The sequence below is a fragment of the Aptenodytes patagonicus genome, chromosome 13 (assembly GCF_965638725.1).
Source record: "Aptenodytes patagonicus chromosome 13, bAptPat1.pri.cur, whole genome shotgun sequence".
Lineage (NCBI taxonomy): Eukaryota > Metazoa > Chordata > Aves > Sphenisciformes > Spheniscidae > Aptenodytes > Aptenodytes patagonicus.
Window position 1 is genome coordinate 672,145 of NC_134961.1, and position 27,358 is coordinate 699,502.

The 27,358-nt window shown below is 51.8% G+C and overlaps 3 protein-coding genes across 8 annotated transcripts in view; all 3 read right to left on the reverse strand.

Moving 5' to 3' along the window:
• Positions 1 to 363: 363 nt before the first annotated feature.
• On the reverse strand, positions 364 to 16,894 carry HMOX2 (heme oxygenase 2). 4 transcript variants are annotated; one of them, XM_076351084.1, is made up of 6 exons: positions 16,827 to 16,894; positions 5,310 to 5,420; positions 3,687 to 3,804; positions 2,363 to 2,854; positions 1,235 to 1,355; positions 364 to 1,151 (listed from the first exon to the last, which is right to left on the reverse strand). In XM_076351084.1, exons 2-6 carry the CDS (start codon positions 5,390 to 5,392, stop codon positions 1,027 to 1,029), a joined length of 939 nt encoding a protein of 312 aa, XP_076207199.1. In that variant the 5' UTR covers positions 5,393 to 5,420; positions 16,827 to 16,894; the 3' UTR covers positions 364 to 1,026. The 4 variants fall into 4 exon arrangements, with proteins under 4 accessions (XP_076207199.1, XP_076207196.1, XP_076207197.1 ...); XM_076351081.1 differs by having other exon boundaries at positions 364 to 1,154; XM_076351082.1 differs by lacking the exon at positions 16,827 to 16,894 and adding an exon at positions 10,593 to 10,654 and having other exon boundaries at positions 364 to 1,154.
• On the reverse strand, positions 10,900 to 16,917 carry LOC143166583 (uncharacterized). Its single transcript, XM_076351080.1, has 2 exons — positions 16,827 to 16,917; positions 10,900 to 12,791 (listed from the first exon to the last, which is right to left on the reverse strand). Exons 1-2 carry the CDS (start codon positions 16,915 to 16,917, stop codon positions 11,605 to 11,607), a joined length of 1,278 nt encoding a protein of 425 aa, XP_076207195.1. The 3' UTR covers positions 10,900 to 11,604.
• Positions 16,918 to 20,499: 3,582 nt separating this feature from the next.
• Positions 20,500 to 27,358, reverse strand: part of SLX4 (SLX4 structure-specific endonuclease subunit) — a 34,147-nt gene continuing 27,288 nt past the window's right edge. For 2 of the 3 annotated variants that reach the window (XM_076351076.1, XM_076351079.1), the window contains 4 exons: positions 24,659 to 27,114; positions 23,309 to 23,411; positions 22,589 to 23,071; positions 20,500 to 21,951 (listed from right to left, as the gene is read on the reverse strand). In XM_076351076.1, coding sequence (XP_076207191.1) covers positions 21,615 to 21,951; positions 22,589 to 23,071; positions 23,309 to 23,411; positions 24,659 to 27,114 — 3,379 coding nt within the window. In that variant the 3' untranslated portion in view covers positions 20,500 to 21,614. The remainder of the gene's footprint in view (positions 21,952 to 22,588; positions 23,072 to 23,308; positions 23,412 to 24,658; positions 27,115 to 27,358) is intronic. The other variant, XM_076351078.1, reaches the window with a different exon arrangement.

Here is a 27,358-nt window from a genome sequence, read left to right on the forward strand (position 1 = left end):
GCTGTGTGATCCCGGAGCACCTTCCCTGCCTCCAGGGGAGCATCGCCCCCGGCAGAGCAGGAGCCCCCTCACCAGGGGAAAGGCCCGGGCCATCGCAGCGCCTGGCTGTGCCCTTGGAGCAGGGGCAGTGGGTCCCCTCCCCCCAGGAGCTGGGGGAAACCCAAGGGGAGGCAGCAGTGACGGGGTGGGATGTAACGGCAGGAGCATCTCTGGGACTGCACGAGTCAGAAAGAGACAAGTACAACAGCGTGGGAGCCTGTACCCCCTCCGCTCCTCCCCATTAACCTCCTCCCCCCCACAGACCCACACCTCGCAGCATAGTCCGCTCACTCTCCCAGTGACACGCGTTTGGCTTTCCCCAGCTACAGCATTGCAACTTTTTATTCCAGTCAAGGCAAAAACCCAAACGAACCACCCCACAACCCCAATGTTGAACAATACACGTTTGTCACCTTCACACCCCCACCCACCCGGTCCTGTCCCCAGCCCCAGGGAGCTTCCTCCAACACGAGTTAGGCTTGGTGCCCCGGGACACCGCACTTCCAGCTAATGGCCCCATGGCACAGCCACTGCAGCACGACTGAAACATCAGTTTCTCAGGGTAAGAAACCGAGTGCTCTTGACTGAAAAGACCGATGACGCCTTCTCAGGTTGCAGCCCAGGGCAGGAAACTGGCTCCAGCAACTGCTCCCCGGGAAGGAGATGAAAAGCCAAGCATGTGAAGCCTTTGCCAGTACAGGACAAGACATCTCTAGACTTAAAAGCTGCCCCAGCCCGGGTAGGGCAGTGCTGAAGTGGAATCCTCACAGCGGATCAGTCCTGTACGCTAGTCAGCTAAAGACATTATATTACAGTGCTTGCATTACTGGTGTGCAAGAGTCTTTGACAGTCCCGCAGGATTCTTGTTTATTTTCTTACTTCTACCCTGCAGTCAACTCACCACCACCAGCAAGGGAACAGTTTGAAGAAGGACGGGGCGCGCCTCTCCCCTTGCCACCCATTTAGAGCCACGCGCCGCTCTCGGCATCACATGAGGTACCACGCCGCAGCTCCTGCTGCCACAGCGACGCAGGCTGCCAGGATCAGCTGCACTAGGGGCTGCTTTGCCAGGGCCACGGCAGCTTGATAGGGGCAGCCGGGCCCTGCCTTGCCTGCTAGAACACAGAAAGCACCGTTAGTGCTGCGAGTCTTGTGCCACACGCGTGTGGCAGCTCTGTCGTTGCCCACAACCTACCTAGTTTGTCTGCATAGTAAGGGCATTTGCGTAGGTCTCCTTTTCCATCGTGGACTGGAAAGCCTCCGTCTTGGGCTTCTTCTGTCAGCGACCTGCCAAGCTTATCCAGTTCATCAAATACCTGCAAGTGGTCACAGCGAGTACATGAAGCAGGCAGAGCCAGGCAGCTTTCATCCGGACCCCCGGAACAATCTGGAGAACAGGCAAGAGCCACTCCTGCCTCCCTCCCCCCAAAGACAGCATGGGCTACTCATTTCAGAGTGCCTTGCAGGTGGACCTGTGGTGACATCTGGCACGTGCTACGGCTCTGAGGAGGCACAGCCCGTTCCAAGAGCATCAAGTCAGACCCAGGAGCGAGACAGATGCAGCATCACCCTGCTGTTCGCCTCCCAGCCTGCTGCGGGTGGGAGTGAGGCAAGGCGCTCCCCCCTCCCTGCTGCAGACCCTCCCTGGGGATCACTCCTCCTGTTGGTGCAGTGGTCAGGCAGCCCCTCCAGCTCTGCCACCAGGGGTTTCCGTAAGGATCCTGACAAAGGAGCCAACCACATCCCACCACGTTTCTGGCCAGCTTAAACCACACCGACCTGCTACAGACACAGATTAAAGCTTCCATCCAGTAGCTAAGACTATGTTCATCCCCCTGGAGCAATTGGCAGCTCAGTCAGGTTTTATGAAAGGCAAATAGTATGGGAAGGAACAAGAGGCTACAGACATTTTTGGACATTAGGCAACATGTCAGACGTGAGACAGGAGATGAATGCACCAGTGTGGTGCAATATGCTCAAGCTGTTTGAGGCTGTCTCGGAGCAAGAGCTCTGCTCCCCCCGCTGCTTCAGAGCCACACAGCCCACGGGAATCTTGTAGCGAAGTCATCTTAATTTTGCCCTAATCAAAGGCTCGGCCGTGGTGTTGGAGTATGGGTGGAATTCCTACCCAACACCAGCCGTGTCTCCAGAAGCTAGCGGAAGAGCTATTCAAACTAGAATCCCTCCGAGAAGGAGGGGCTCTGGTGGTCTCAGACCCAAACCACTGCCTGGATGAGCAGTCTGAATTAACCTGGGCCTAAGAGCTGGTCCAGACCCAAAAGCAGCAGCACCTACACATACAGGGGCTCAAGAGATTTAGTACCTGCATGTTAAATCTGAAGGCTCGGTTGGCCTCCTCCACGATCCTTTCCTTGGTGTTCTTGTCCAAGTCCAGCGCATTCATCCTCGCTCTGTAGAGCTGCTTGAACTGCTGCGCATTGGAAATGTTGTCAAACATGTAGAATTGGATCCCTTCCTCAGTAGTGGGTAACTTCAGGGCCCTCTGGGCTACCTTCTTTAGCACTTGGCCACCTGAGAGGTCCCCCATGTAGCGTGTGTAAGCATGAGCCACTAGCAGCTCTGGCTCATGCTGTCCCACATGATGGATTCTGTCCACATAGTGCTGAGTTGCCTCTGAACACTGGATCTTCTCTTTCCAGTCTTCTCCATAGAAATATTTCAGGTCTTTGACCAATGCTTCTCTCCGGTGAAGCTCTAGGGGGAAATACAGAGGAGCAAAGACTGGGTTGTCCTTGTTGTGATCCATTTCCTCTTCCAGCGCAGAGTACGTGAAGTAAAGTGCCACGGTGGCCAGCTACGGACAAAGCACAGCTAGTGTCAGAAGCCATTCACTAGATTGGCACATCACACCTTGTGACTACTGCCCCCCTTCGTGGAGTCGGGGTAAACAGGGAGGAAACCCCCCAGGCTTGACACAAAACCAGCCTGGAGAGCCCGTACCAGGCACGTATCACTTGAAGGATCAGAGGCTCTTCTCTATCTACGTTCATAACAACAATGCCTACAGAGCATGAGCTAAGAATTAATCGAACGTTAAGAGCTGTGTGCTCTGGGCCTCCTGTCACCTTGAGAGCAAGGCACAGGGACAAACTTCATCCAAAAGGTACAACTAGCACCAACAGCCTTGTGCTATAGGAGACGACTGTATATGCCAAGACCTTCAGGATCAGACAGTGCTGCCCAGACCCAGGCCACCATCTCTTCTGTACAGAAGAGCAAGCAATCCAACCTGAAGTCTATGGAAAACAGCCTAGTCTTCAGAGGATGGAGTAAGTGCTGTAATCTCACCGGGATTTCGCTCCTGAACAGCCTAATGCCACCAGTATCTGTGCTGCAGCCACACCTGCCTTGAGCGGCCAGCAAATGCGTGGCCAGAAGCCCAGCACTTCCACCAAATCAAACCCGTGCTGGGCCAGCATGCTCCTCACCCCCCCGGGTCCCAGCCGTAGGATACACCAGGCAGAAGTCCTGGACAAGGGCCCTCCTGTAGTTTTGACTATGCCACCTAGAAACTGGATTCCTTTCCATCCCCTACACACAGAGCTGTGGGGCTCTGCCTCAGAGTCTGCATCTGTCACTGGGTACGTCAAAGAGCTTCTCTGCCACGGGAGCAGAGCAGCACTCACCTTGAAGAGCTCCTTCTTGATCCGTCCTTTCAGGAAGTCTTTGACAAACTGAGTGTTCTCCGCACGGTCGTGGGATTCCTTAGTCCCCTCCTTCAGCAGCTCTGAAAGGTCGGTAGGACTGCAGGCAAACAGGGAGAGCTCCTTTCACCCCACTTCCACGTGCAGTAATGAGTTTGTCCCTGCTGTGTTTGGGGGGATCCCCCCACTCCCTACCATCTCAGGCCCAGTTTGGAGAAGGTACAAGGTGGGATCCCTCAGGCCAGCCCCACAGGCTGGCAGCGCCGGGAGGAAGCAGCAGGGTGGCAGCAGCCAGAGGCTCCTTCCGCAGACGCGGGCGCCCGTGTGCCAACCAGACTTGCCATTCCGGGAGGGCTGGGGCTTACCGGGGACTCAGACCCAGGATGCTGAAGCAATTGCCAAGGATCCTCCGATCCTTGCACCATTACTTTTGCTTCTCCATCCATGTGAGCCCCAACAATACTACAAAAGGAGGCCTTGAGCATATGAAGAGCAACTACCGGGGCAGGCTAAAGGGCACAGGAGCCTTGGTGGTGTCCTCCGTGGTCACTCTGGAGAAGGAGAAAGGCTCAGCTAAGAGCAGATGCATACAGAGGCAGGACCCTAGCTTTTCCAACTTGGGTATTAACTGCTGGAGAAGAGATGAGAGCTGAATGGCAAAACAGGGCAAGAACACCCTTAAAAAGTTTATTTATCCTGAATTATACTGTTTTTGCAGGTTTCCACAAGTTGTCTTTCTAAAAAAAAGACCCAAACATAAATCTGTGATTTTAGGTTACAGCCACTGCACCTACCTGGAGTTTGGTACAGAGTTATCAACACCTACACTCACTCAAAATTATGCCAAAGTGCACCTTACAGTTTTTATGACTAGTTTGCTGCAGAGAGCGTGTTCCTGTTAGCTGTAAGAGAGACAGACTTTGAACACTCCAGACCCACTGAGTGGCCGAACACTGCAGCCAGCAGGCTAGACGAGGCCTGGATGTGCCGGGAGAGCCAGGTAGCATTAACTTCTCATGAAACTGAGCCTGTCAAGTCAGAGAGAAGTCAACCAGCCTATCTAGGTATTCTGGGAAGCACCCTATTCACCCTTCCCGTTTTCCAAGTCTGAAGCCTTGGCTTTTAGAGCATGTGTGTGAATTTGTTTTTTTAAACTAACCTCCAAGAAAATATTCTTGCCTAGACCAGTGGGTATTCTGCAAAGGCAAGAGAGGCAGCTCACTGGAGCAGAGTTCACCTCTAGAGTCATCTTTCAAAACAAGAAGCTGCTATCACATGATACTGCCCAGCAAGCCATGGAAAACTGGCTCACCTTGGCCAGGAAGGCACAAACACAACTGCCTAATGGTCAAAGCATTTCTGAAATGCGAGTTCGATAGTAGAGACTAAAAAAATAACTGCTTGTTGTCAGCCTAGCCAGATCGCTCCTTCCCATCCCTTCCACTACAGTTTGATTAAACAGATTTTACTGCACATATATTTGATTAATCACCTATTGGAGTCCCTCACTCCTTTTCAGATGAGGAGAAAGATCATTCCTTTACCTGGAAGGCCTCCTGCCTTGCCCAAGACCGTGTCTGTGCCATGTTGTGAGACAGGACTCACCTGACATTGTCATCTTCTGTTTCCTCATAGCGCAGGATTTCCCCTTCTTCTCCCCCCTCCGAGCCCTCCGTAGCTGATGGCATTGCTGGTCAGTGCTGGAGATGAGACAATCTGAAAGGCAAAATTAGGGAGGGGTTTTAGAGGGAAGCTGCCTTAGCAAAGGGACGGGTATGAAATGCTGAGCAGTCTAGCAAGGAGCCTCTGAGCTGCTCCACCACGCAGGGCGGTGAGGGGCAGCCACTGGCCATTTCCACTGGCACACCAGGCACTTTGAAGGAAGCAGGCTTGCTTGTTCAGTTTGGCTACCTCAGGTGAACCTCAACACTAACACCCAGTTCACAAAGTACTAACCCTCAGAGGAGGCCTACAACACAGCAAGCAGCCTGCATCAGGTTTCCCACTTCAGGATGGCTCCTGGCTGAAGATGATGAGCGACCTCCACGTTAGCAACCTGCATTGAAATTGTGAGTGAGCTGCTTTCCACTGGTGCTACCAAATATCTCATCCAATGTTAGACTCTGGAAAGGGAAGCACCTCTCCTTCAGTCAGGAGGAAAAACAAGCTACTTCGTTTCCACAGCAGTACAGAGCCTCCCCTGGAGGAAAGCAGTGGTGAATTAGGCCAGCTAAGCTCTGAAATCAGGCAGCTCGCAGGGGAAACAAGTCTTCCTTGCGACGGAGCGTATGAAGAGGAACTTCCAAAGCAGGGGCAGATTTCACTGCTCTGCCTTTCCTGGGCTGTACTCCATGAAGAGCCGAAGTGGCCGCCCTCTGAACAGAGTAAGCCGCAGCTAGCTCCTGCTACCACTCACACACTCCTCTCCTGCCCGGCAGGGTTTACTTCAAACCCCAGAAGCAACTGGGTTCTCCCTCCTCTTTTGCAAAAGGAAGAAAAATCTCCTCGGATGTAGCAGGATGCACAAGACTAACCCAGAAGCAGGAGCAAGACGCCTGGCTTACATCAGTTGAGCACCCCTGTTAAGCCAGAAATCCAGCCACCTCATTGATAAAATGGACCTGTAATCAGCTTTGGGCAGAGCAGCACCACCACCTTACAGGCAGCCTTGCCAGACGAGCAAGGAACTAAGCTGCTCGCTGGCTCTTCGGAAGGCACTCACTGTAAGAGAGCCATCCCTCACGTTCCCCCACTTCAGTTCAGTCCCCCTCGGTGGGCTGCATCTGCAGGCTCGCTGCTCGGCCCGTGCCCGGGGGCTGGGAGAACAGCAGACAAGCAGCTGTGAGCTTGCCAAGCTCATTAGCACAGGACCAGGACCAGCACCAGCACATCAGTTGCTGGCTCACACGAAGCACACCAGTTATAAATTAACTGCCCTCCCGTTCCTCACCCCCAAGTTTCTAAGCTCTGTTTTACAGCCACTCTCGCTGCCCTCCACACTGCGGCACAGGACTCGGCCAGAAGCGCTGGGAGCTGGGTCTGAGCACCCATCCCCGGGTGCAGCACAGCAAGGCCCCCCGGCTCGGGCGCAGCACTCAGTTTGGAGGACGCATCACCAGGGTGAAGGTTCCCCTTGTGAATCACACAGCCTTTGGGCTCACCGGGACAGAGCCTTCCCCAAGGGGAGGACTGACCAAAACACATTATTTTGTGATGCCAGCTAGCCCAGTGCAGCAGCAGAAGTCATTAGGGGTGGCAGCCCTACGTCCCCATGGCCCTGTCCCACAGGACAGGGCACGGCACAGCATCCCCACCCCTAGGACAGAGAAGTTTAGGGCAGGATGATGCAGCTGGGGCAGAAAGGCACACCAGCACAAGGGCTCAGAGATATTTGAGGAAACCAGGTTCAGGTGCTGTATTGTCTATTTGATCACTCACTAGACAGCAAGCACGTTCACGCCAAGTCAGCAAACGGGACCTACCTTCACTCTTCACACAGCTTCAGCTTGAAACATCGGGAAATGCCCACCGCGGGCAAGGGAAACTAAAGCAAAGAGGCAAATAACCTGCCCGGGCTCAGCCAGGAGCCTGTTGTGGGCACAGAGGGGAACAGCCTGCTTGCCTCACAGCACAGCGCAGCCAGCCTCCTGCCAATACAGACACACAAGTTCTGATGACACCCTGCTTACTTCAGGCCAGGCACTGCTCAAGAAATGCAGATTCCAAAGTTAAACTAGACAAACTGGTTCCGATTTATCTTATACTTCCAGAAAGCCAGAGTCCTGGAGGTAGGGCGTGCTGCCTCTGCACACTGCCAGGCCTGCAACAGCCACCGGTACCAAGCAGCAGGTGAGAGCAGAGCTGCAAAGAGCACTTCAGCACCGCTCATCCCTTGGAAGAGGCCTGAAGGTCGACATTAAATCCAACCCAAAGGAACACACCAGATCAAGCCTCAGAAACTAGCAGTTAACAGCAGCAATGGTTCAATGCTCCCAATGGGCAGACGTACACGGCGTGGCTCCCGAGATCACCATTGTACAAGTCAGGTCTGCTAACTTACTGGTTAGAGCCTCCACACCCACGCCTCGCAGCACACTCGTGTTTAGCAGCGCTCACCAACACTGAAACTTTGCTCTCCATGCTACACAGGGGGCATCTGATGGGGTCTCGGAAGCCTTTACCCAAGCCTGTTACTAGTGTTGGAGAAGCACAACTGATCAGAACAGTGAATTATTGTTCCAGTAGCACTGTCTGCTGTCGGAAGAAGGGGTTAGCATGCAAAAAGTTATTTAAGGACTTTTGGTGCACTCTCAGACTTGTCTCTCCCACAGCTTTTTTTGTAGAGGCTCAGTCTGACATGTTCATCTCCATAGCAATACGCAGGGCGGTGATGACACCAGTCTCTTTAGTCCGAGGTGAGGACAGTACACGTACGGGAAGCTCAGATTTTTCCTGATACTGTCTCTAGTATAGACGCCTCCCCGATGAGCCATGAATTCAAGAGACAAGTCAGCACAAATCAAACCCCTGTCCTTTTCAGTATTAGGATATTGCATGAGAACTGGGAGGAAGGGAAGTCAAAATCATTGTATCTCTCTTACCACCACACAACATCACTTTTATCAAAAACTGGCAACTGAAAGCCGACAACACGGTCACTGGTCAGAGCCCTGGTTTCTCGGGGCGTTCTGCTCCTCTGAAAGAGGCAGTGTCCTACACACCGAGAGGGAGGTTCAAGCAGCTGCCCTACCTCCACTGCAGAGGCTGGAACGTCGTTTCATTTGCTACGAGGAGCTCTGCTCATCAAGACCCTGGCTGATGTTCAGGGTAAACATATACCTTCCCGGTGCCCTGACAGCAGGCTGCTTGGGAGAAATCCAACAGCCACAAGAGTCGGGATAGCAGGGCTGGAGAGCAGGGAGAAGGTTTGTACAGAACACCGCAGCACTCCAAACATTTCTTTGCCAATAATAGTGTTCAAACCCTCCGAGAAAACATCCCTATCTCATCTAACCAGCAATTAGTTTGCCCCTACACACATTTCCACAGCAAGCTTCACACTCAAGATGCACAGCTGTTCTCCCCAGGGTAGGAAGACACTTAATCCCAACAATCCCGTGCCTTTTGAAGGAAGTAGATGCTGCTGCTGCAGGGAAGCAAGACTGGAAGTCCTGGCTTTGCTTGGGCACCCTCAGGAGAAGTTCAATAACTCACAACCACCCAGGCAGTACAGAGTTCATGTTTGCTGTTCAACTAGCATGCAACTTCAAGGTATTTCCCCACACGCGGGGCTTACATCCTTGCTTTAACAAGCAGCAGAGTGTGGCTGGACCTACCCAAGCATTGCTGCAGCAGAGACAAACCCCAGAACCTCAGGCGCAGCGGCTTGAAGAGTCATCGCAGAGGTAACCTGGCAATCACATCGGGAGAGCTTCACGTCTCCTCCTCCCTCTGGGGAGGTATTTGGCACCAGCTGCTGCTGGAAATGGAGCCTCACAGAGTAAGTTACTACATTACCTGATCCCAGGTATGTTTAAGACTTCACCTGGACACAGCCTAAATTTAGGCAATAATTCAAGTCTAAGACACTTCTAGCAGTGCCCGCGCAAACGCTACTTCTGTCTCCCAGAGCTGTAGTCCAGCACCTCAACAAATTGACCGAGGAGACAAACTCCTGGCGAGTTCACAGATCTTGCCCAGTTCCACACTTCGGTAAGCGGCCCTTGCGTCAGGCAGTGCATCAGGAATCTATTTTCTCACATTAACTAGGAGAACAGCGCAAGGGGCAGGTCAGTCAGGGTTAGATCCGGGGGGAGGAAGAGCGTGGTGTGACAGACACACATGAATATATCAAACAGCCTTGGCTCGGGGGAGAGCCAGCGCTTGCCCTGCCTGTCCCGGAATGCAGTCAGCTGTGCCTGGGACACCCCAAGCAGGGCCAGTGACAGGCACTTATGGCTGATGTATGTAATGCAGCGCTGCGTACAAGCGCTAGGCACTGCGAGGCTTGAATAAGACATTTGTTTCACCCAACAGTGGAAAAGCAGGGACAGCGACAGGCCTCAGAGGCCTTCATCCTCCAAGCTCTTCACTGAGCTCAGCTGGGTCAGGAAGAGCCAAGCGCCGCCCCCGCCGCTGGGCGAAGCCAGCGCAGGACTCCTGTCCCGAAAGACTCGGGCATCCTTCACAAGAAGCCGCGTGCAGGAATCACCGCAGCGATGCGATGAGGCAACTGTTCTGGCACACCTCCTCAGCTGCTGTGCAGACGCTCGCCCACGGGAGCAGAAGGAAGAGATTAGGGAGGCCGGACAACCGCCGGCCCGGCACGCCGCCAGCGCTCGGCTAGTCACGAGCCCGCAGCTCGCAGACGGGCGCTGCGGACCCCGAGCGGCTTGAGGCGTGTTGAGGACCGTCCTTCCGCGGCCTGCGGTGCGCCGCACCGGCGCCCCAGCCAGCAGCCCGGCCCAGGGCAAAGGCGGACAGGACGGCCGCGACAGCCCTGCCGGCGGCCGGGAGGGCAAGAGGCGGGGCAGGGCCGGGGGCAGAATCACGGGCCGGGCGCCGCTCCCAGGCCCCGGCCCGGCCGCCCCGGGACCCGGAGCCGGAGGGCAGAGGCGCACGGACACGGCCCCGAGACGGCCCGGACGGGTTTCCCGGCCGAGCGTCTTCCCCGCCGCAGGGTACCGGACCCACCTGCCCCCGGGAGAGGGAAGGCCGGGGCCGCCGCCTCCCGCGGCAGCTCCCGGGGAGCCCGGCCTCCTTCCCCCGGCGGGGAAGCGGCGAGGGCCCGGGTCAGGGGGAGCGGAGTCCCGCGGGGGGAAGTCCCGAGGGCTGAGGCCCGGTACCGGCCCGGCCGCGTTGCCATGGAGACGCGCCGCGCGCACTCACCCGCCGTCGCCGCCCGCCCTCTGCCCCGCGGCGCGAGACAAAGACCGGGCCCGGCCGCCCCAGATTTATTGACGAGGGGGGTGACGGAGCGGCGAATCAGGAGCCACCGACGGCACCCGCCGGCGTCGCCGATTGGCGGAGGCGGCCGGGGACGTCACACAGGGGCTCTACCTCCCTCCCCGCCTCGCCTCGCCGTCGGCCAACGGCGACCTCCCGCCTCGCGCCAGGCCCCGCCCCGGGGGCGGCCGGCGCGCGCCGCCGCGCAGACGCAGACGGTGCCCGGCCCGGGGGAAGGCGGCAAAGGAGAAACGGTGGGAACGGCGGCGGCTTTATTTGGCGGTTTGGGAAATAATCAGACCGCACTAACACACGGCTCAGCGCCCCCCACACCCCCCCGCGCGGGCCCTGGCCCTTGCCCGCGCGGCTCACGCCGAGGCAGCGATCGCCACCAGCCCGGCCGGCTCCGCGGCCCCGGCGGACGCCCCGCGGCGGGTGGGGTTGAGGCGCACCAGGCTTTCGGCTTCCCCGTCCTACAGGCCCAGGTAATTCAGAGCCTCCGAAGAAAGGAGCGGCAGGGAGGGAACGCAAGAGCTTTTGTTCATCTAGTCAGAGCGCTGCGGTCCGTTCGGTTCACTCCATAATAATTGTCCGGAAGGTGCGCGCACAGAGAAAAGGCAAGGTATTTTACCTCCCTCTAAAATGCACCACCAAGTACATTCCAGCCTTTTCAAACGACTTCCTTTCTGTCCCTCTCCCAAGAGCTCTACCTCCGGACACCACCTCCTTCCCCTGCTGTGTCACACGCTCTTCCCTAAACCTCCAATTCAGCTCCTCGCACCGACTCTCCCCTTCTTCCACCTCTCTCTTTTAGGACTTGTTCTCCTAAAAAGAAACTGCTCTCACCCTCCGCAAGCAGGGCGGTCGGTAGAGCGGAGGGAGAGAGACACTGGGCTTTGCTCCCCAGGGATGCTCACAGGGTACCAGACCTAACTGCTCCCCACACTCTCCCCTCCTAGGGCTCCCCACCCCTGTGGATCTGCTGGTGCCGGAGGAGCGCAGAGCTCACGGTGAAGCCCTTCCCGCAGTCGGCACAGGCGTAGGGACGCTCCCCGGTGTGGATGCGCCGGTGCTGGATGAGGTGGGCGCTCTGTCGAAAGCTGTACCCGCAGTCAGCACAGGCGTAGGGCCTCTCCCCTGTGTGGACCCGGTGGTGCCGGAGCAGGGCTGATCTCCACAGGAAGCTCTTCCCGCACTCAGTGCACTCAAAGGGGCGCTCCCCGGTGTGGAAGCGGCGGTGCTGGATGAGGTGAGAGCTCACGGTGAAGCTCTTTCCACACTCGGTGCACCCGTAGGGGCGCTCGCCCATGTGGAACCGCCGGTGTTGGATGAGGGCTGAACTCACGGTGAAGCTTTTCCCGCACTCGGAGCACTCGTACGGCTTCTCTCCGGTGTGGACCCGCTGGTGCTTCATGAGCTCGGAGCTCTGGCTGAAGCTCTTCCCACACTCCGTGCACTCATAGGGTTTCTCCCCGGTGTGGACCCGCTGGTGTCGCGTCAGGGCTGAGCTCACGCTGAAGCTCTTCCCGCAGTCGCTGCACTTGTAGGGTTTCTCCCCGGTGTGCACTCGCTGGTGCTGGACGAGCTGCGAGTTGCCGGAGAAGCTCTTCCCGCACTCGGCACACTTGTAGGGCTTCTCCCCGGTGTGGGTTACCTGGTGCCGGATCAGCTTCGAGCTCATGCTGAAGCTCTTCCCGCACTCAGAGCACTCGTAGGGCCTTTCCCCTGTGTGGATTCTCTGGTGCTGGATGAGATGTGACCGCTGCCGGAAACTCTCCCCACACTCAGCGCAGGCAAAGGGTTTCTCTCCAGTGTGGATTCTCCGATGCTGGATGAGGTTGGAGCTCACCCGGAAGCTCTTCCCGCAGTCCCCACATATCGTCAGTCTCCCCACAGAAGGATTTCTCTGCTGGATAATATCTGGCAGCCTCCTGAAACTTTTTCCACGCAGCGTCACTCGGCTTTGCCTCTTCCCCAGAGGTCTCTGAACCCTTTCTGACCTGCGTGGGCGGACTGGGTCCTGTGCAGGACTCTGGGAACTGTTCTCCTTGGAGATTCCCGAGAGTAAACCCTCGGGCTCCACTGGCCTGGGGATGCCTTGGTGGGCATTTTCCTCTTTCTTGCTCACAATCCCATCTTCAGCTGCAATAAAATGAGAATCCAGAGAGAAGTCACAGACAGGACAGGAAACTTTGGACAGGGGAAATCAAAAGGGGCCAAATTCTAAAAACTCAGCAGATTGACTTTAAGTATAAACAGTTCTGATATTTCCCTCCAAACTACACAGTGGATTTTTCAGAGTATTCACAGAACAAACCCTGGAAATAGCCCTGCATGCGTTGCCAGAACCTGAATCTACTGAAATTATTGGCATATTAGAGGTAAAAGTTTAGTGCTTGAATGGGAAAGATGGCTGCTCTTCCAGGATATTATATCTGAAAATGTTACTAAAAGTTGAACTGGGAGTCAGAGGAGGGCCACAAAGAACTGCCTTGTTCGGCAGAACATTACTTGGATTGCAACAGATGCAACCTCCCTGCTCTTGTGCTGCTAGTATTGCAGAGAGAGAGAAGATGCACAAAGGAGACACTGGCTCTAAGGTGTGAGACACGGAGACCGCCTGGAGTCTGGCTTATGCCAATCTTAGAGCAGAAGAAAGGTAACTTGATGCTGCCGTTGGTGCAGAACAAATCCGTTGTGAAAGGTGGTTGGTGAACTGAAGATCCTCCATGGCCAATTCCAGATTATGTGCTGAGGAAATCCGATAAACATAGAAGATGAAGGTAGCGCAAGTCAGTGGAAGTAACGCTAGCCGAACAGTTATGAATGGCTCCTGGGACACAGGCAATGAAGAAATCCCTGCCCTCTTATTCACATAAAGTCTTGCAGAAGCATAACCGGTATGAATCTATGCCGCGCAGACTCAAGGTCAGCTGAAAGCGTTTCCAAGACAAGGAGCTTGCATAGATTTCTAGGGTATTTACACAGAGCAGTGACTCCTTCCAGCCCACTGCTCTAATGTAGTCTGATGAGCATCCTAGCAGGTTCAAAAGCACGTACCCCCAACAACGCTGTGGCTTTTGCTGTCAGTGGGGAAATGCAGCTCTTCGCAGGCTTACTGAGGGCTTATACGTTAAATTGGCAAGACAGGACCAGTGTGGTATGCACCCTTCTGCTGTCAGGGAAGGGTAAATGGACGTCAGAGGGATGTACATGGGATGTAGAAATGGCAACATGCATCTCTGAGAGAGGCATCACGTCCAGGTTTAAGAGAGGTCAATTAGGGAAACAGATTTCCAGATGATCTCTTCATACAGACTTCCAGGAGTGAAGGATGACTCACTGTCGACTATATGTAGACCCAAAATATGGAACAGGCCAAGGACTAAAGCCGCAAACATGCAGACCTCCAGATTTGCCTGCTTAAAGATTCAACGGCTACCTCCTGGTTCTCTGAAAACTCTCGTGAAATAAACCAGTAACATATCAGTTGCGTGGGATTGATGTACAAACCACAGGCATTTCCTGTGGTCTGGCAGAGTTGAGGTAAGGAAGTGCATGCCTTGGAAGAGGAGAGTCACTGCTGAACCGTAAGTATGTGATAAAGGAAGGAGAGTCTGGAATTTCAACCCAGGCCAATATACACACATATTTAATCTTCCTCTTTCTAGTCAGTATAAGAAAACATCACAATATGATTTCACAGTGAACTCCTGAGATACCTTTTATGGCAGTTTGGTGCAGTAGTGATGCCACTTCTTCCCTCATACAGTTTTCATTAAAATCATCCCTTGAGAGGAACAGAAACTGGAACTTTGCTATTCACCATGAAGGCATTTCCATTTGTCTGCAGCTACTCCATCCAGGCCTGGAGGAAAAGAGAAAGGTGATATCCAAAAACAGGATAAGAGTTTGGTTCTTACACATAACTTGAAAAGGCCTTCAAAGTACACGAGAATCAAGTCTTCTGTGGTGTTCTGTACTTTTTGGGGAAGGTCAGGAGTTTCAAGCTTCTTATTACAATGATTACAGCCATGGCTCCAGCTCTCAACTTCTACAACCATTTCTGTTACTTCTGAGCCACTAGGTATCTTCACTGGCATCCGGGACAAGTTGTCTGCAAAGGGTTTGATCAAAATCATGATGACAGGAACTCACTGGAGGTATTTTAAGTGGAAGGAGAGTAAGTTCACAAAGCTGAGGAAATAATACTGGAAGCATAAGGCTGAACTGGCAAAAATTAATAAGCAAGAAAGATAGGAAGACTGTGGTTCTTCCTCAGCCTACACCAATTTGGGTTGATGGTAAGACCTCTGATACGCTCAAGACTGCCAGTGCTATAAGCTACAAGGCAAGCTCCAGATAAGCAGAGTAAGCGTACGTATTGGGAGAGAACCTAAATATCACCTTAAACGTACCCCTGATCTCTTTTTCTCAAGAGAGGCCAGAAGTAGGAGTTTTGGCTGATGCTCTGTCCCATCTCACGGCAGCGGGAGGACACAGCCATCGTCTCCAGCACTGAATTCAAGAGTTCACAGAAGAGAAACCCGTGAGAACTATTAAAAATAACACGCCACCATCATGAGTAAGCCTCAGGCTGCTGGATGACATTAGACTGTGCTGGGGAGGTGTCACTGTATGCTTATCTTATCCCCTTCCCTGGCATCCACTTCTAGCCAGTCCCCGAATCCCCGAGGCAGGACTCGGAGCTACACAGACCTTTGGTCTAACCCAGCAGGGCTGTTCACACGACCTCACAACGCTGCTGGACTCCTGACTGTGGTACCTTGCTGCCGGGGGACTGGAAGGTGGCTGATGTGATGCCAGAGAAAGGGCTCGAGGGGAGATCTGGGGCCCAACATTCCAAGCAAACGAACAGAAATTGGAGTAAGATAATTAACGGACAGATGGCCAAAGAGGGCAGACTGGGGAAGAGCTGGCATGGCCTTTGGAAAGAGATGTCTCACTTCACAAACCACTTGGAGTTCTTCAGAGATGTCACCAATTTTAGCAAAAGGGAGATCTGGAGTCCAAAGGCATTCCCAAAAGACATTCATCCACCAAAACTGATAAAGAAACCAAGCTGCCGTGGGATGAATGCCCCTCAATAGGGTGCTAAGGGAGGGAAAGGGGAGGTGGAAACATCTGCTGATGATTCTGTGTTATTCAGGGTTAAAGACACAAAGGCTGACTATACAGATAAACTGTGGCAGAGCCTTATGGTGCTGACCAACCAGGTGACAGGGGACTGACAGGGGACATTCGCCGCAGGTAAACATAAAGAACTGCAGAGGGGAACAGCCTCTATACCTTGCACTTGTACCAGGATGGGCTTAGGATGTTCTTGGTATCATTCAGGAATAGCACCTTGGAGGTAGAGCAGACGGATGAAAACTGCAGCTCCTAGGCAGACAAAACAGCTAGTCGAATGTTAGTGATTGTTGGGGAAAAAATAGAGAATAAAAGAGAACGTAATTCTGCCTTGCTGCTCAAACCCCACATCCTGACTGTGTGCAAGGGGGAAGGCGGATCCCCCATTTCAGAGAAACTCTAATAGAGCTGAGGAAGATAGAGAGGCATGACACGAATGATCAAAGGCACAGAACAGCTTCTGTGTAGGAGATGACTCAACTGCCCATTCTGCTGGGAAAAGGTACAAGCTGATAGGGGATATCATAGAGGACTATAAAAACACAAGTGGCCTGTGGGGTGGGTGAGGGATCCATCCTGCACTGTTCTAAATTAAGAACTACTGACATCAAGTGAACTACTAGAAGGCAGCTTCAAAGCAAACAAAAGGAGGCAGCAACTCATAAAACAGCTAAATAAGTTGTTGAACTCCTTGCTGCAAGCTGTCATGGATGCTAGAACGTACACAACTTCAGAAGGCAAGAAAATACACAGAGAGCTGCAAGATTTCGAGACATCACATGTCTAGTTCAGGAGTTTCTGAAGCCACAGATTGCTTGGGCCTGGGAAAGCACACAGGGACACACCACCGCTTGTCTGCTCTTCCCTGCGTCTCCAACACTGGCTGTTGTCGGAGACAGCAGGCAAAGCTGGAAGGACCCTGGTCCGACCCAGTACCGCCACTCGTGCGCATTCTGGTGGGATTTGGGGATCCTGGAGCCGTTTTTCTCACCGACAGGTTCACAGATGATTGCACCGGCCCCTTACCTGGACAGGTGCCACTCAGAACGGTCTTCCCTTCGTAGGCGTGGAGGTGGGAGAACCACAGTTCCTCCTTCCGATCCATGTGGGAGATCATCTCCAGCTCCGCTCCTGGGGGTCCTGCTCTGGGAAAAGAAACGGGCAGGGTCAGACGAGCTAGGCTTTAACTGACTGCTCCGAGCGGGGCGGCTTCTGCACTTGGGAACTCGCAACTCCCCGCCGAGCAGGGACCCCAACTCCACGGGGCGCACCGCAGGGAGCGCCGGGCTCCCCAGCACCCCTACGGCCCCGCTGCCTGGGAGCGCCCCCACCGCCCCGGGAAAATTAATGCAGCCTCAGGGCTGGGGGCGGGGGGGGGCGCTGACCGGGGCCTGGGCTCCCCAGGCGCGGCGGGGAGGCGGCAGGGAGCCGCTGGGGTCCCCCCCCCCGGGACGGGGCCTCCCCGGGACGGGGCCCCCGTTCCTGCGCTCGGCCCGGCCGGCCCCGCCGTCGGCGGCGGATCCCGGGGCGCTGTCACGTGACGGCGGCGGCCAATGGCGGGCGGCGCCGCCGCCGCCTCTGAGGGCGACGGAAAATGGCGGCGCCGGGGGTTGCGAGGGAGCTAGTCCCACCCCACGGCTGGGCTCCGCGGCCGTCCCGCCGGCCAAACCGGGCCCTTCTCGCAGGCGGCGCTGCCTCCGCAGGCCGGCCGGTGCCGAGGGGCAGGCCTGGGCCAGCTCTCCCCGCGCTCGGACACCTGTAGGGCCTCTCCCCCGCGGGTGGGTTACCTGGTGCCGGATCCGCTTCGAGCTCACGCTGAAGCTCTCTCCACGCTCGTAGGGCCTCTCCCGTGTGGGTTATCCGGTGCTGGATGAGACACCAGCGCTGCCGGGTGCTCTCCCTGCAGGCGAGGGGTTTCTCCCTGGGTACCCGTGGAGGGCAAGGCTTCAGCTCTGCGTGTCTGGGCAGGCTCATCGGTGTCGGGCGAACAGCGAATGCCCACCTCGGGGGGCAACACGGACCCTTCGTTGCAGAAGCTCAGTGAACAAGACATGACAGCAGACCGCTTTCTAAGGAGAAAGCATCTAGAGGACACCAAAGCAGAGCTCTGGAAATTTGTGCTTGGCTCAGCGTCCTTCCAAGAGATGAGGACCTACCGGGGGCACTGTCAGGCTGCTGGAGCCTCCTAGGTCCCGAGAGTGGAGATGTGGCCTTCGGTGTTGGAAAAGGAGGAGTGGGCTCGTGCTGAGCTTAGGCTCGAGCTTAAATCCTTAGCAATCTCACTCAGTCCTTAGTAATCTAAGCTTACAAGATGACTGCCTGGGCAGTAGAGCAGCTGGAGAGGCGAGGAACCTGGGCAGAGAAATACCGCAGGTCCATCTGAAACCCTCTTCTGGGGGACAGCAACTGAATCACAGAGATGTCTTTGCTGAAGGCTGTGTCACCTCTCCCAGGCACTTGGTGTTTCGTTAAACAACAAGCAGCTTATATGCAATGCCTCTGAAAGAAATTGTATGCTGGAATGATCTGAAAAGCAAACAAGCGCATTTGAAATGTCCTCGCAGAACAGCTCCAGTCCCCTTGAAGAACTGCAGGAAGGATTGCTCTCGTATTTATCCCTTCGGGTATCTAAACGCTGGCACTGTAAGCGTACCTGGGCTCTGTTGGCCCAGTACAAGGGGAAGGCACAGCAGTCGCCACTCTGTGCTTTACAGCATTCTCATGTTTTGTAGTTAAACTGGCCCCTACATGGGTCTTGGCCATGGCAGAGCCCACGGTGATGGATCACTCCCACTCAAGAAATGCCATTAAGACAGGGTGACTTCTGGAGTTAAGTGGACACACAGAACTCTGCCCATATACGAAAACAGCTCTCTTCTCACATGCAAGATTATTACGTAAACATCTGCAGCACAGATTTTCAGAATAAACCTACTATTTTTTCAGGCAGGAAATGTGACAATACACAAACCAACATGGTGGTAGCTGCAAAGACGTATCCATATCCCCGCAGATAATTTCATTGTCACAGCAAATTTAGAAGTGGTGTTTTCCAAAGCTCACTCAGAGCTCACAAGGTGCATCTTGGTAAGACAGAAACTTTGTGCAATGCCAGTAACATACCTGCTCTTTTCTTTAACTTAAAAAACAACTAATACCTTAGTTGAAAAGTTGTTTTTTTTTTTTCTGCAGCCTTGGAAATGTTACAGCAAACAGAAGTATCAAAATATTTTTGATAGCTGTTACTACACAGTTGGAAATAAAAAACCATGACAATGTGTTTTCCAAGACAAATGAGCCTGCATTAGGAAGGTAAGAAAACACAGAAATATCTACAAATCAAACTGTTTGGCAGCACGTCATCACTGGCAGATGGCAACACCAGTGTTAGCTTGCGGAGGCACACTTTGCTTACGGATTAATGAAGCAGGTGAATGAATAATTGCTTTCAGATAATTTGCAGTGTATGTCAGGTGTGTCCTCGTGGTCCTGAAGGCTGTAAAAGATTTTAAATGCTCTTATCATCATCTGAGAAAAGTTTTAGAATTACAAGAGACATTTTGTCAGCTTCAGCAAGGAGGAAGCATGGAGGCAAGCCTCCGCAAAGCGGTCACCTCCAAACCCTGACAGCACAGATGTGATATTTAAAATCATCTTTCTGCATTAGGCCAAGACTGTCCAGTTGCAAGGTTTAAGGATGACAAAGATAGGAGGATGGAGACACTTTCAGTGACTAAAATTCCAATTTTTTTCATAACATGCTAAATAGTTTTTTATGACACCAATGCTATTTGAACGATTGTCATTTATATCCATCAAACTGTGACACTGCATTCATTGAAAGTTAAGATGTAATAAAGAATTGATTATGAAATCTTTGATCATAAATACAAGTCTTACCTAAAAATAGAGAAAAAAAAGCTGGGAAGGGGTCTTATTTATTTTCCCATATTAAGACTGGTAGGTAGCACTGAAGCTTTTTCCATCTATGAAGTGTGTACTTGAGAGAGAAATACACGGTACATTGAGGGAAACATTTCCTAGCATGCCACTTAAAGGCAAGCCTTGTCCTTTTCACCTAACAAAGTCATCTTCTGGCAGCTCTTGCACAAGAAGGTGGGGGAAGAAAAGTGATGTGACTGCCAGGGAAGAAAACCATCCCAAATTCCTGAAAATTCACCAGACATGGCAGAAGACTTTTCTAGGAGGTCCCCCAAGCATTATACATGCCACAGCGACACCCGACAGAGAAGAGGAGGTTCATAAGTGGTCACCCATTTCCCCTTCACCAGCAGCCCTCCCCTCCAAGGCCAGACCGGACCCTTCCCCACAGCCCATCCTCCTGGCAGACCCCAACACCTTCCCCCAAGTCTCCCTTACCTTAGGGCTGCACAGCCCAGATGAACCGGGCAGCTCGTCTCTTTCCAGGAAGCCAATCCACCGTTCATCAGCCACTGCGGGTGATCTCTCCCACCTCTCCTTGCTGCTGGGCACCCCTGTCAACTCCTCTTCCTCCAGTTCTCTGCTCGGGGTTTCAGCCAGTACGGGCGCAGACTGCGGACTCTACCGCTCTTGACTAGACCTGACATTGCCACTTAGAACCCCCCCAAGTCTATCATAAGACATTACTTATAGTTTATCATTAGTACCTTACAAATTGTTTATTGTATATAATATAAATCAAATAAAACCAAAGACATACTGTATCAAAAATAGAAAAAATATTTTTATGTTCCAACTACATAAATACGTTCAGAAATCCGGCTTTTTTTTTTGAAGTGGTGTGTCCATTTTGTTCAGTGAGACTCTTTGCAGACTCAGAACTGCCAGAACAGACAAAAGTCAGAAGCTGTTGTGGAAGTAAATACATAAAAGGTGACAATTTAGGGTCCAAGACTTCCCCAAGAGTCCCAGACAGTTTACAACCTAAGATCAGTCTCAGTTTGGAAATGAGACTGATCAGAGAAGTGGGTTTAGATCAGGTTCTAAGAAGTGCTGAAGAGATCCAGTGGTCACTACAATACTGTCTTAAAAACATCTCTGTCGAGGACATACTCAAGCTACACTGACAAGGTAAAACAGCGCTCAGAAAATGGAGCAGATGGTATCTTTAACACAGATCCAGCATGCAAGTGAACACACACAACTGGATGTTCTAATCTAAAGGGCTTTCACACGACATCTGATGTCAGAGGGCACTTTTGGGAGCCATTGCAAAGAGACTAGAAAAACACCTCCACCGTTTTGTAGCCATTTAAGAAACACAGATTAAGGAGTTTTACCAGAGATTGCAAATTGAACCAAGGACAGAAGAAAGGCATTGTATTTCCACAATTCTCCCTGCCCTAACTGGTTTCTTGCAGGCGGGTTATTCTACGGAATACTGGAACTTGAAGGGTGAAGCGTTTCACAGCCCAAGGCCAGGGAAAAGGTCTTGGCAAGTGTCACTGGGGGAAGCACCTGCCTCTAGAAGCACCAACAGGAAGAAAAGTTGGGGACCTAAAACCTATTAGAAAAATGGAAAGAAAAGAAAAGGCACAGGAGGGAAATCGGGGGAAAAAAGAGGCTCCAGATGACCTGTGTGCTGAAGGCAGGACGGCGACTGGAGGAGTTTGTGCAATTCAGAGCAGAGGGCTGAAACAGGAGCTCAGTTCGGATCCGTTCTCCAGCATGTCATCTGACAGCAGGCCACAAGGAGGAGCAGTGCACCCACCGATCACAGCACCGCTGCTAGCACCAGCCTGGAATAAGGTTTCCAGTTTATCAGGAAGGCCTCCACGTACAAAATTTTCAGGATGGAGGATCGGGCTCCATTCAGTATCGTCTCCTCTGTTTTTTGTTCCCCTTTCTTTTCTGTTCCTTCTGTTTCCGGGCTCCAGCCGTGGTAAATGTGATACAGTGAGCATCCAAAAAGTCCAGCAGCTTTGCCTTGGAAATTTTAATGCCATTCTGTTTCAGTTCTGCGTGCAGCTCAGCCAGCTCAATTGGCTCATAAAATAGAATCTTGTGGTACAGGGCTGTGTTTGAACGGATGTAGCACCTTACTGCCTCCAGCTTTTCTTCTTCCCGAGCTGCTGCCTGAGATGCTGGAAGCTCCTCTTCCTCCTCCTCGGATGCAAAAGCACAAGCTTCAAATCCATTCATGAAAGAACTAAAAGCAAGATCAAGTAGACCAGAGATCAAGGAAAGAACAGGCCACCAAGGACAGGACCAGAGCTCCCCAAATCCCTGGTGGCCAACCACTGTGACTACCCTCTATAGGGTCACACACTCTCCAATACTGGCACCCACAAAATGAGTGAAGCAGAACATGGCACGTGTTCTGCAAACTGCCCCACACCAGCCATGACAGTGCTGGTCCTGCTCACCCAGCCCCGGAGCTGCCTGGCATTCCTTGCTCCTGACCCATAGCACCTATACTGCTGCCATCCTGCGGCAGCCTCTGCCGAGTAGTGCTGTGTCATCCTCTCCCTACTCTAGCTGCAGGTTCCTGGCCAACACTGAGCGCTCCTTGTTGCTCTAACTCGCAGAGACCAGGCATGCCAGATTTGGGCCTTGCCCACATGCAGCCACAAGCACTTTTGTGTTCTGAGAATAGCTTACTGGGAATTAGACTAAAAAAACAAAGCCTATTTCTTTTGTAGGAGTGTGTTGACCTTCAAATGACAAGCCCAAGGAGGTGGCAGGGCCACTGCAGGCCACATGGACACTCACCTCTGTTTGCCACATTCCTAGCTCACCTCTGTCCTGCGCTGTTGACTGTTTTGTCTAGTATTTTGTTCCCTTACCTCTGTGAACCAAAAGAGATGTCACTTCCATCCACTGAAGAAACTGCAGACTCCTGAGATGCTGAGAGCATTGGTTCCTCACCATCAGCTGCCAGAGACCATCTCTCTGGAGATACAGATGACCTTTTCTGCTTTTTGGCTCCTTCTGGGTGGTGTGTCATTTTAGTCCCCTCCTTGGGTGCTGCACAGCCTGTTTCACGGGATCCAACAAGGTCATCATCAGCCCTCCCCACAGGGAGCACTGAAGAAGCCGTAGCAACCTGCTTCCTTTTGCCCACAGCCCTCGAGGCATTGGCACGCTTTCCACCTGCAGTCCGGTCTGCCTTTGACTGCCTAGAGCGTTTGACCGGGGACTTCTGCAGGGGAGGCTGGGAAGATGAGATTTCATCCTCAAAGTCAGAGTCCACGTCCTGGTGAGTATACTGGAATATCTCCTTCAGCTTCAACACCATCTGGCGTTTTGGGAGAGCACGAACTCCGAATCTGAAAGAGAAAGGTGGGAGTTTAGGTTAAGATAATGCTGCACCTTCCACTGTCACAGCTCAGGAAGAGGCTCAGGCCAGGAAGTCCAGTGGTCAGCTGGAAAAGTGTGACATGACCTCAAAAAACACTGACTGGAGCTTCACCATGGTTTCACTTTCAGCCCAGGAGCTTTCTTTCACACTACCTGCCAGCAAGTTGCTGCTCATAAAGAGATGTACTCATGGAGGTAATGCTAACCTGCTCAACTCCTTCTTCAGCTGTGGGGTCTCCATGAGGGAGTAAGCTGGCATTGGTGTCATTGGAGTGCTGGGAGGCTTGTCGTTCTCCTGACAGGAAGCTTCTGCAGCAGAATGAAATTACCATGATCAGATTTAGTACAGAAAGGACTTAAAATGGCTGATACCTTCCCCTTTTAGTGGCAGGCAGTCTAATATTATATAGTAATTGTTTAAGTAGCACTACTTTCCTGCAAGCTCTTTTAATTATTACTCAGCTTCATATTGGACAGAACAGTCAACACTTTTTTTTTTCTAAACTGAGATACTTGGTTTTTATTGACTTTAAATCAGAAACCAGCTTAAATTAAGACATATGTCATGTCTGAATATGAAGCCCATTCAGTGCTTTGTTAGAACAGGCAACATTTACAAGGCAGTTAAAAAACCATGTTTACTGAATTGTCTAAAGTGGTTCTTCTCCCAGGAAGGAAATTTCATAATAGGGACTTGATGCAGAAGACACTGAGCAAGTCAAGCTTCCGGGGTCCTGAGTTAGATACCGATTTAATCATACCAATTTGATACCAATTTACTGATACTGTGAAGCACAGTCAGTCTCACACGTCATGTTCTAAACACCCGTAAAACTAATCACTTAGTGTGGCATAATTAATAATATATTTAATTAGAAACTATGAGATCAATTACTGGTCTTAGATGGAAGGAATCATGCAAGGATATGTGCCGGGCACGCAGAGGTCTGTTGCAAGGGCCCAGAACTAGCAAACAGAAGGCAGCACAAGACAGCAGTGCATCAGCAGAGCTTTGCAGGAAAGCACGCATGAAGCCTACCCACGGGCAAGGACAGGCACCCACCCCCTGCTAGCCTCTACACAAGGAAACCCTCTGCGCCTGCACCACTGTGTTGCCTACCTGATGTCCTCATGTATGTTAGCACAAGCATCGCTTCACGAATGCGTGAAAAGCAAGACTGTACAGAGCACCCACTACTACAGGGAACAAATAAATATCCACTGGCATGCAAGCTGAAGGCCCCTTTTTTGTTCTGTTTTGGTTAGGTTTCTTTCCTCCAGGTACCCGTAGCTTCTGCAAGGAGTACCATCACTATCGAAGAACCAGTGTGAACGAAATACAAGTGGCTATGCTCCAGGAATCCCACATTTGGATATGCTCTCTCCCACATCAGAAGATGACTGTACCTTCTTTGTGCCTGGCCCTGACAACTACTTCAAATCAGAAGGCCGAAAGACCCTTTCAATGTATGAAGTGAACCACAGGTGAGATGACCACTTCAAATGAAAACAATTTAACCTAGTCCAATAAATCTAGTATCAATACAAGCTCTCACCAGGAGTCTTTACAGGATCTGTCTGACAGGCACCTGCTGCAGTTGACAACCTCTGAGACAGAGGAAGCATCTCTGGAAATTCATCTTCCTCCTCTTCTCCATTCCAGTCATCCCAGATTTTGGAGTTCAGGTAACTCAGTCTACTGCCCACTGATGAACATGCCTCAATAGGACTCTTTTCAAGACAGAGCAAAGCTGTTCTTCTGCCAACAGGACTTCCTCGAAGAGGGGTACTGCCCTTAATTTCCTGCACGTGGACTGGGCTCTCCCACTGGTCATGCCAAGAGCCAGGTCTGGGGCTGCTGGCAGCGCTGGTCTTTGCATGGCTGACCTGGTTGGAGTCCTGGTTGTTACCTGTGACTGGTGACAGATATTCAACATGCCAGCAGTCATCAACGGGGAGTGGGGGCTCGTCACAAAGCAAGACGCTACTACTCAAAGAAGGCAGACTTACTTCCTTTTCACTGTCTTCTACCTCAACCACACTAATATTTGTTTTATCTTCCAGTGACTGCTCATGGCACGGAGGCACAGGTTTGGATAAAAATGAGATCTTGGCACATTTGCTTTTTACGTTGATGTGGCCAGGGGAGAGGAGAACTGGATCCACTGGAGAAACTGGTGGGGAGTTCTTGGAAAATGATCCTGCTGCTGGGCTGCTGGAAGGGCTCCTTTCACTGACTGAGCTCTCCATAGGCAAACGTTCGTCTGACAATGTTGTTTCACGAACTTTTATTAAATTTCCAGTCATTTCATGGTTACTACTACCTCCTGCTAAGTGCTTTTTGCTGAGTTTAGATCTTGGACTCTTTAAAGAATTAATACTTGTGACTTGAGTCTGTGTTGAGAAACTTCTGCTTTTGCTCAGAACTGGTGTGTCTGGCACTAGCCAGGAGCTGTCTGTAGCTGAAGACATTTCATGACTGAGCATTTTTTCAGGGCTCAGGTTTGGACTCCGTTTGCTCTCCGTACAAGCATCTATTTGTCTGCTGAGAGGCAATTTGGTGGACATCTTTACATCATTATTTATATGCACTGTATCTGTAATGCCACATGAGACCTGGGTTGATCTCTGCTCTGTTTCAGTGACTGATGAGTTATGTTCAGGTTTTGGTATCTCAGGACCTTGTTCTACGTTTGTACATTTCAGTTGCCCAGGGATTTCCATTTCCTTCAGAGAGGAGCCTGACTCTGGCGACTTCTTGTCTTGTTGTAACTCCATTTCATCATCAGAAGATAAAACAATAACATCACCCTCCTTGTTCCCCTGAGCTGCAGCATCCTGAGTTGTGATGACCAGTGATGACACCTCCGGGACATAGGTACGCTTGTTTAAATCAATGTGGGGAAGCTCTGCTGGAGAAATTGTGTTCTCGTTTCTTGATGCAGTATCCAGCTCGTTGGCTTTCTGAAAGTGTATTTCATCAGACGGGAATGATCTTCCCTTTTTGTTTTGCTTTGGTGTTGACACATGTTCTCTGGCAAACTTTGCCTCTGATTTTGGAGATGCAGGTGAAGAGCCAACAGCAGGAAAAAGGGGCACATAAGGTTTGGGAGGATAAAAACCGTTCCTATGCGGAGAGAGTTCTTTTTGTGACTTGCTGTACAGAAGTGAATCATTAACATCAACATGTTTTTCACTAGGAGCCTTTCCTGATTCTTTGATAACTTCTTTCATTGGGGAAGGCTCGCAGTAATCTCCCTGAGTTGCAGAAAACAAGCGTTCATAATTTTCATTCATATTAGTATCACCATGGAAGCTAGGAAACTGTTTTTCACAGTGATCTGCCTCATCATGTGAAACCTGAGATGACTTGGAATCCTTCACACCTTCACATCTCCTAACAGTCTCTCCTTCATTAGCGGTGGCAGCATGGGATGCTACGTCCCATTTTTGAGGTTCACTGTGGTGAGGCACAAAAGTGGTCTGTGGATCATTCACGCTCTTGCACCTATTTATATTCTGCATTTTCTCTCCTTGTGCAGACGAGTCACATTTAGATCTTTCCACATCATTGTCATCCCTCAAATCTTTGAAGCTGTTGCTTATTGAAGCAGATTCATATCTCTTTACCTCTTCCTCCTCAGTTTGCTGGTTTGTACCTTGGGCTGCCTCAGTATCACTGCAGATGCTGCAGTCTGTTCCCTCGCTCAACTCCGTTTCACCTTGAACCATCTTTCTCTGAGTTGCAGCAAACTCATAGATTTCCTCCAGCTCCTGTTCACCCACCCCATTGTCATCTTCCTTCTGGCATTCAGGGTTCAGCATAGCTACTTCTTCCTCATCTTCACCCACCCACACTGACTTCAAGAGGTCTTGAAAGTTCTCAGCTCTGTCCTCACAATCTTCGTCATCCCTCACAGAGATAAGATCATCTTCTGAATCCACTCCAGAAGACACCTGACTCTCTCCAGTGTTGTTTTCACACTTTGCCATCAGTTCCCTCACACCAAACCTGCAAGGATATAATAGTAACATTAGTATTTTCCTCCTCCAGTATTTCTTCACCATTTGGCTACCTGATCACTCTTGTGAGCCTTGTAAGGAATTTGCATGAGGATGCTGGTTTCCTAAGATGTACAAGATCCAGTATACTCCTAAATTTCGGAATACCCTCTTCCAGGTGTCACTCACATGAAAGCATCAGGCTCACTCTTCCTTTTTTATGTTTGAGACTAAACAGCTATATGACTACACTA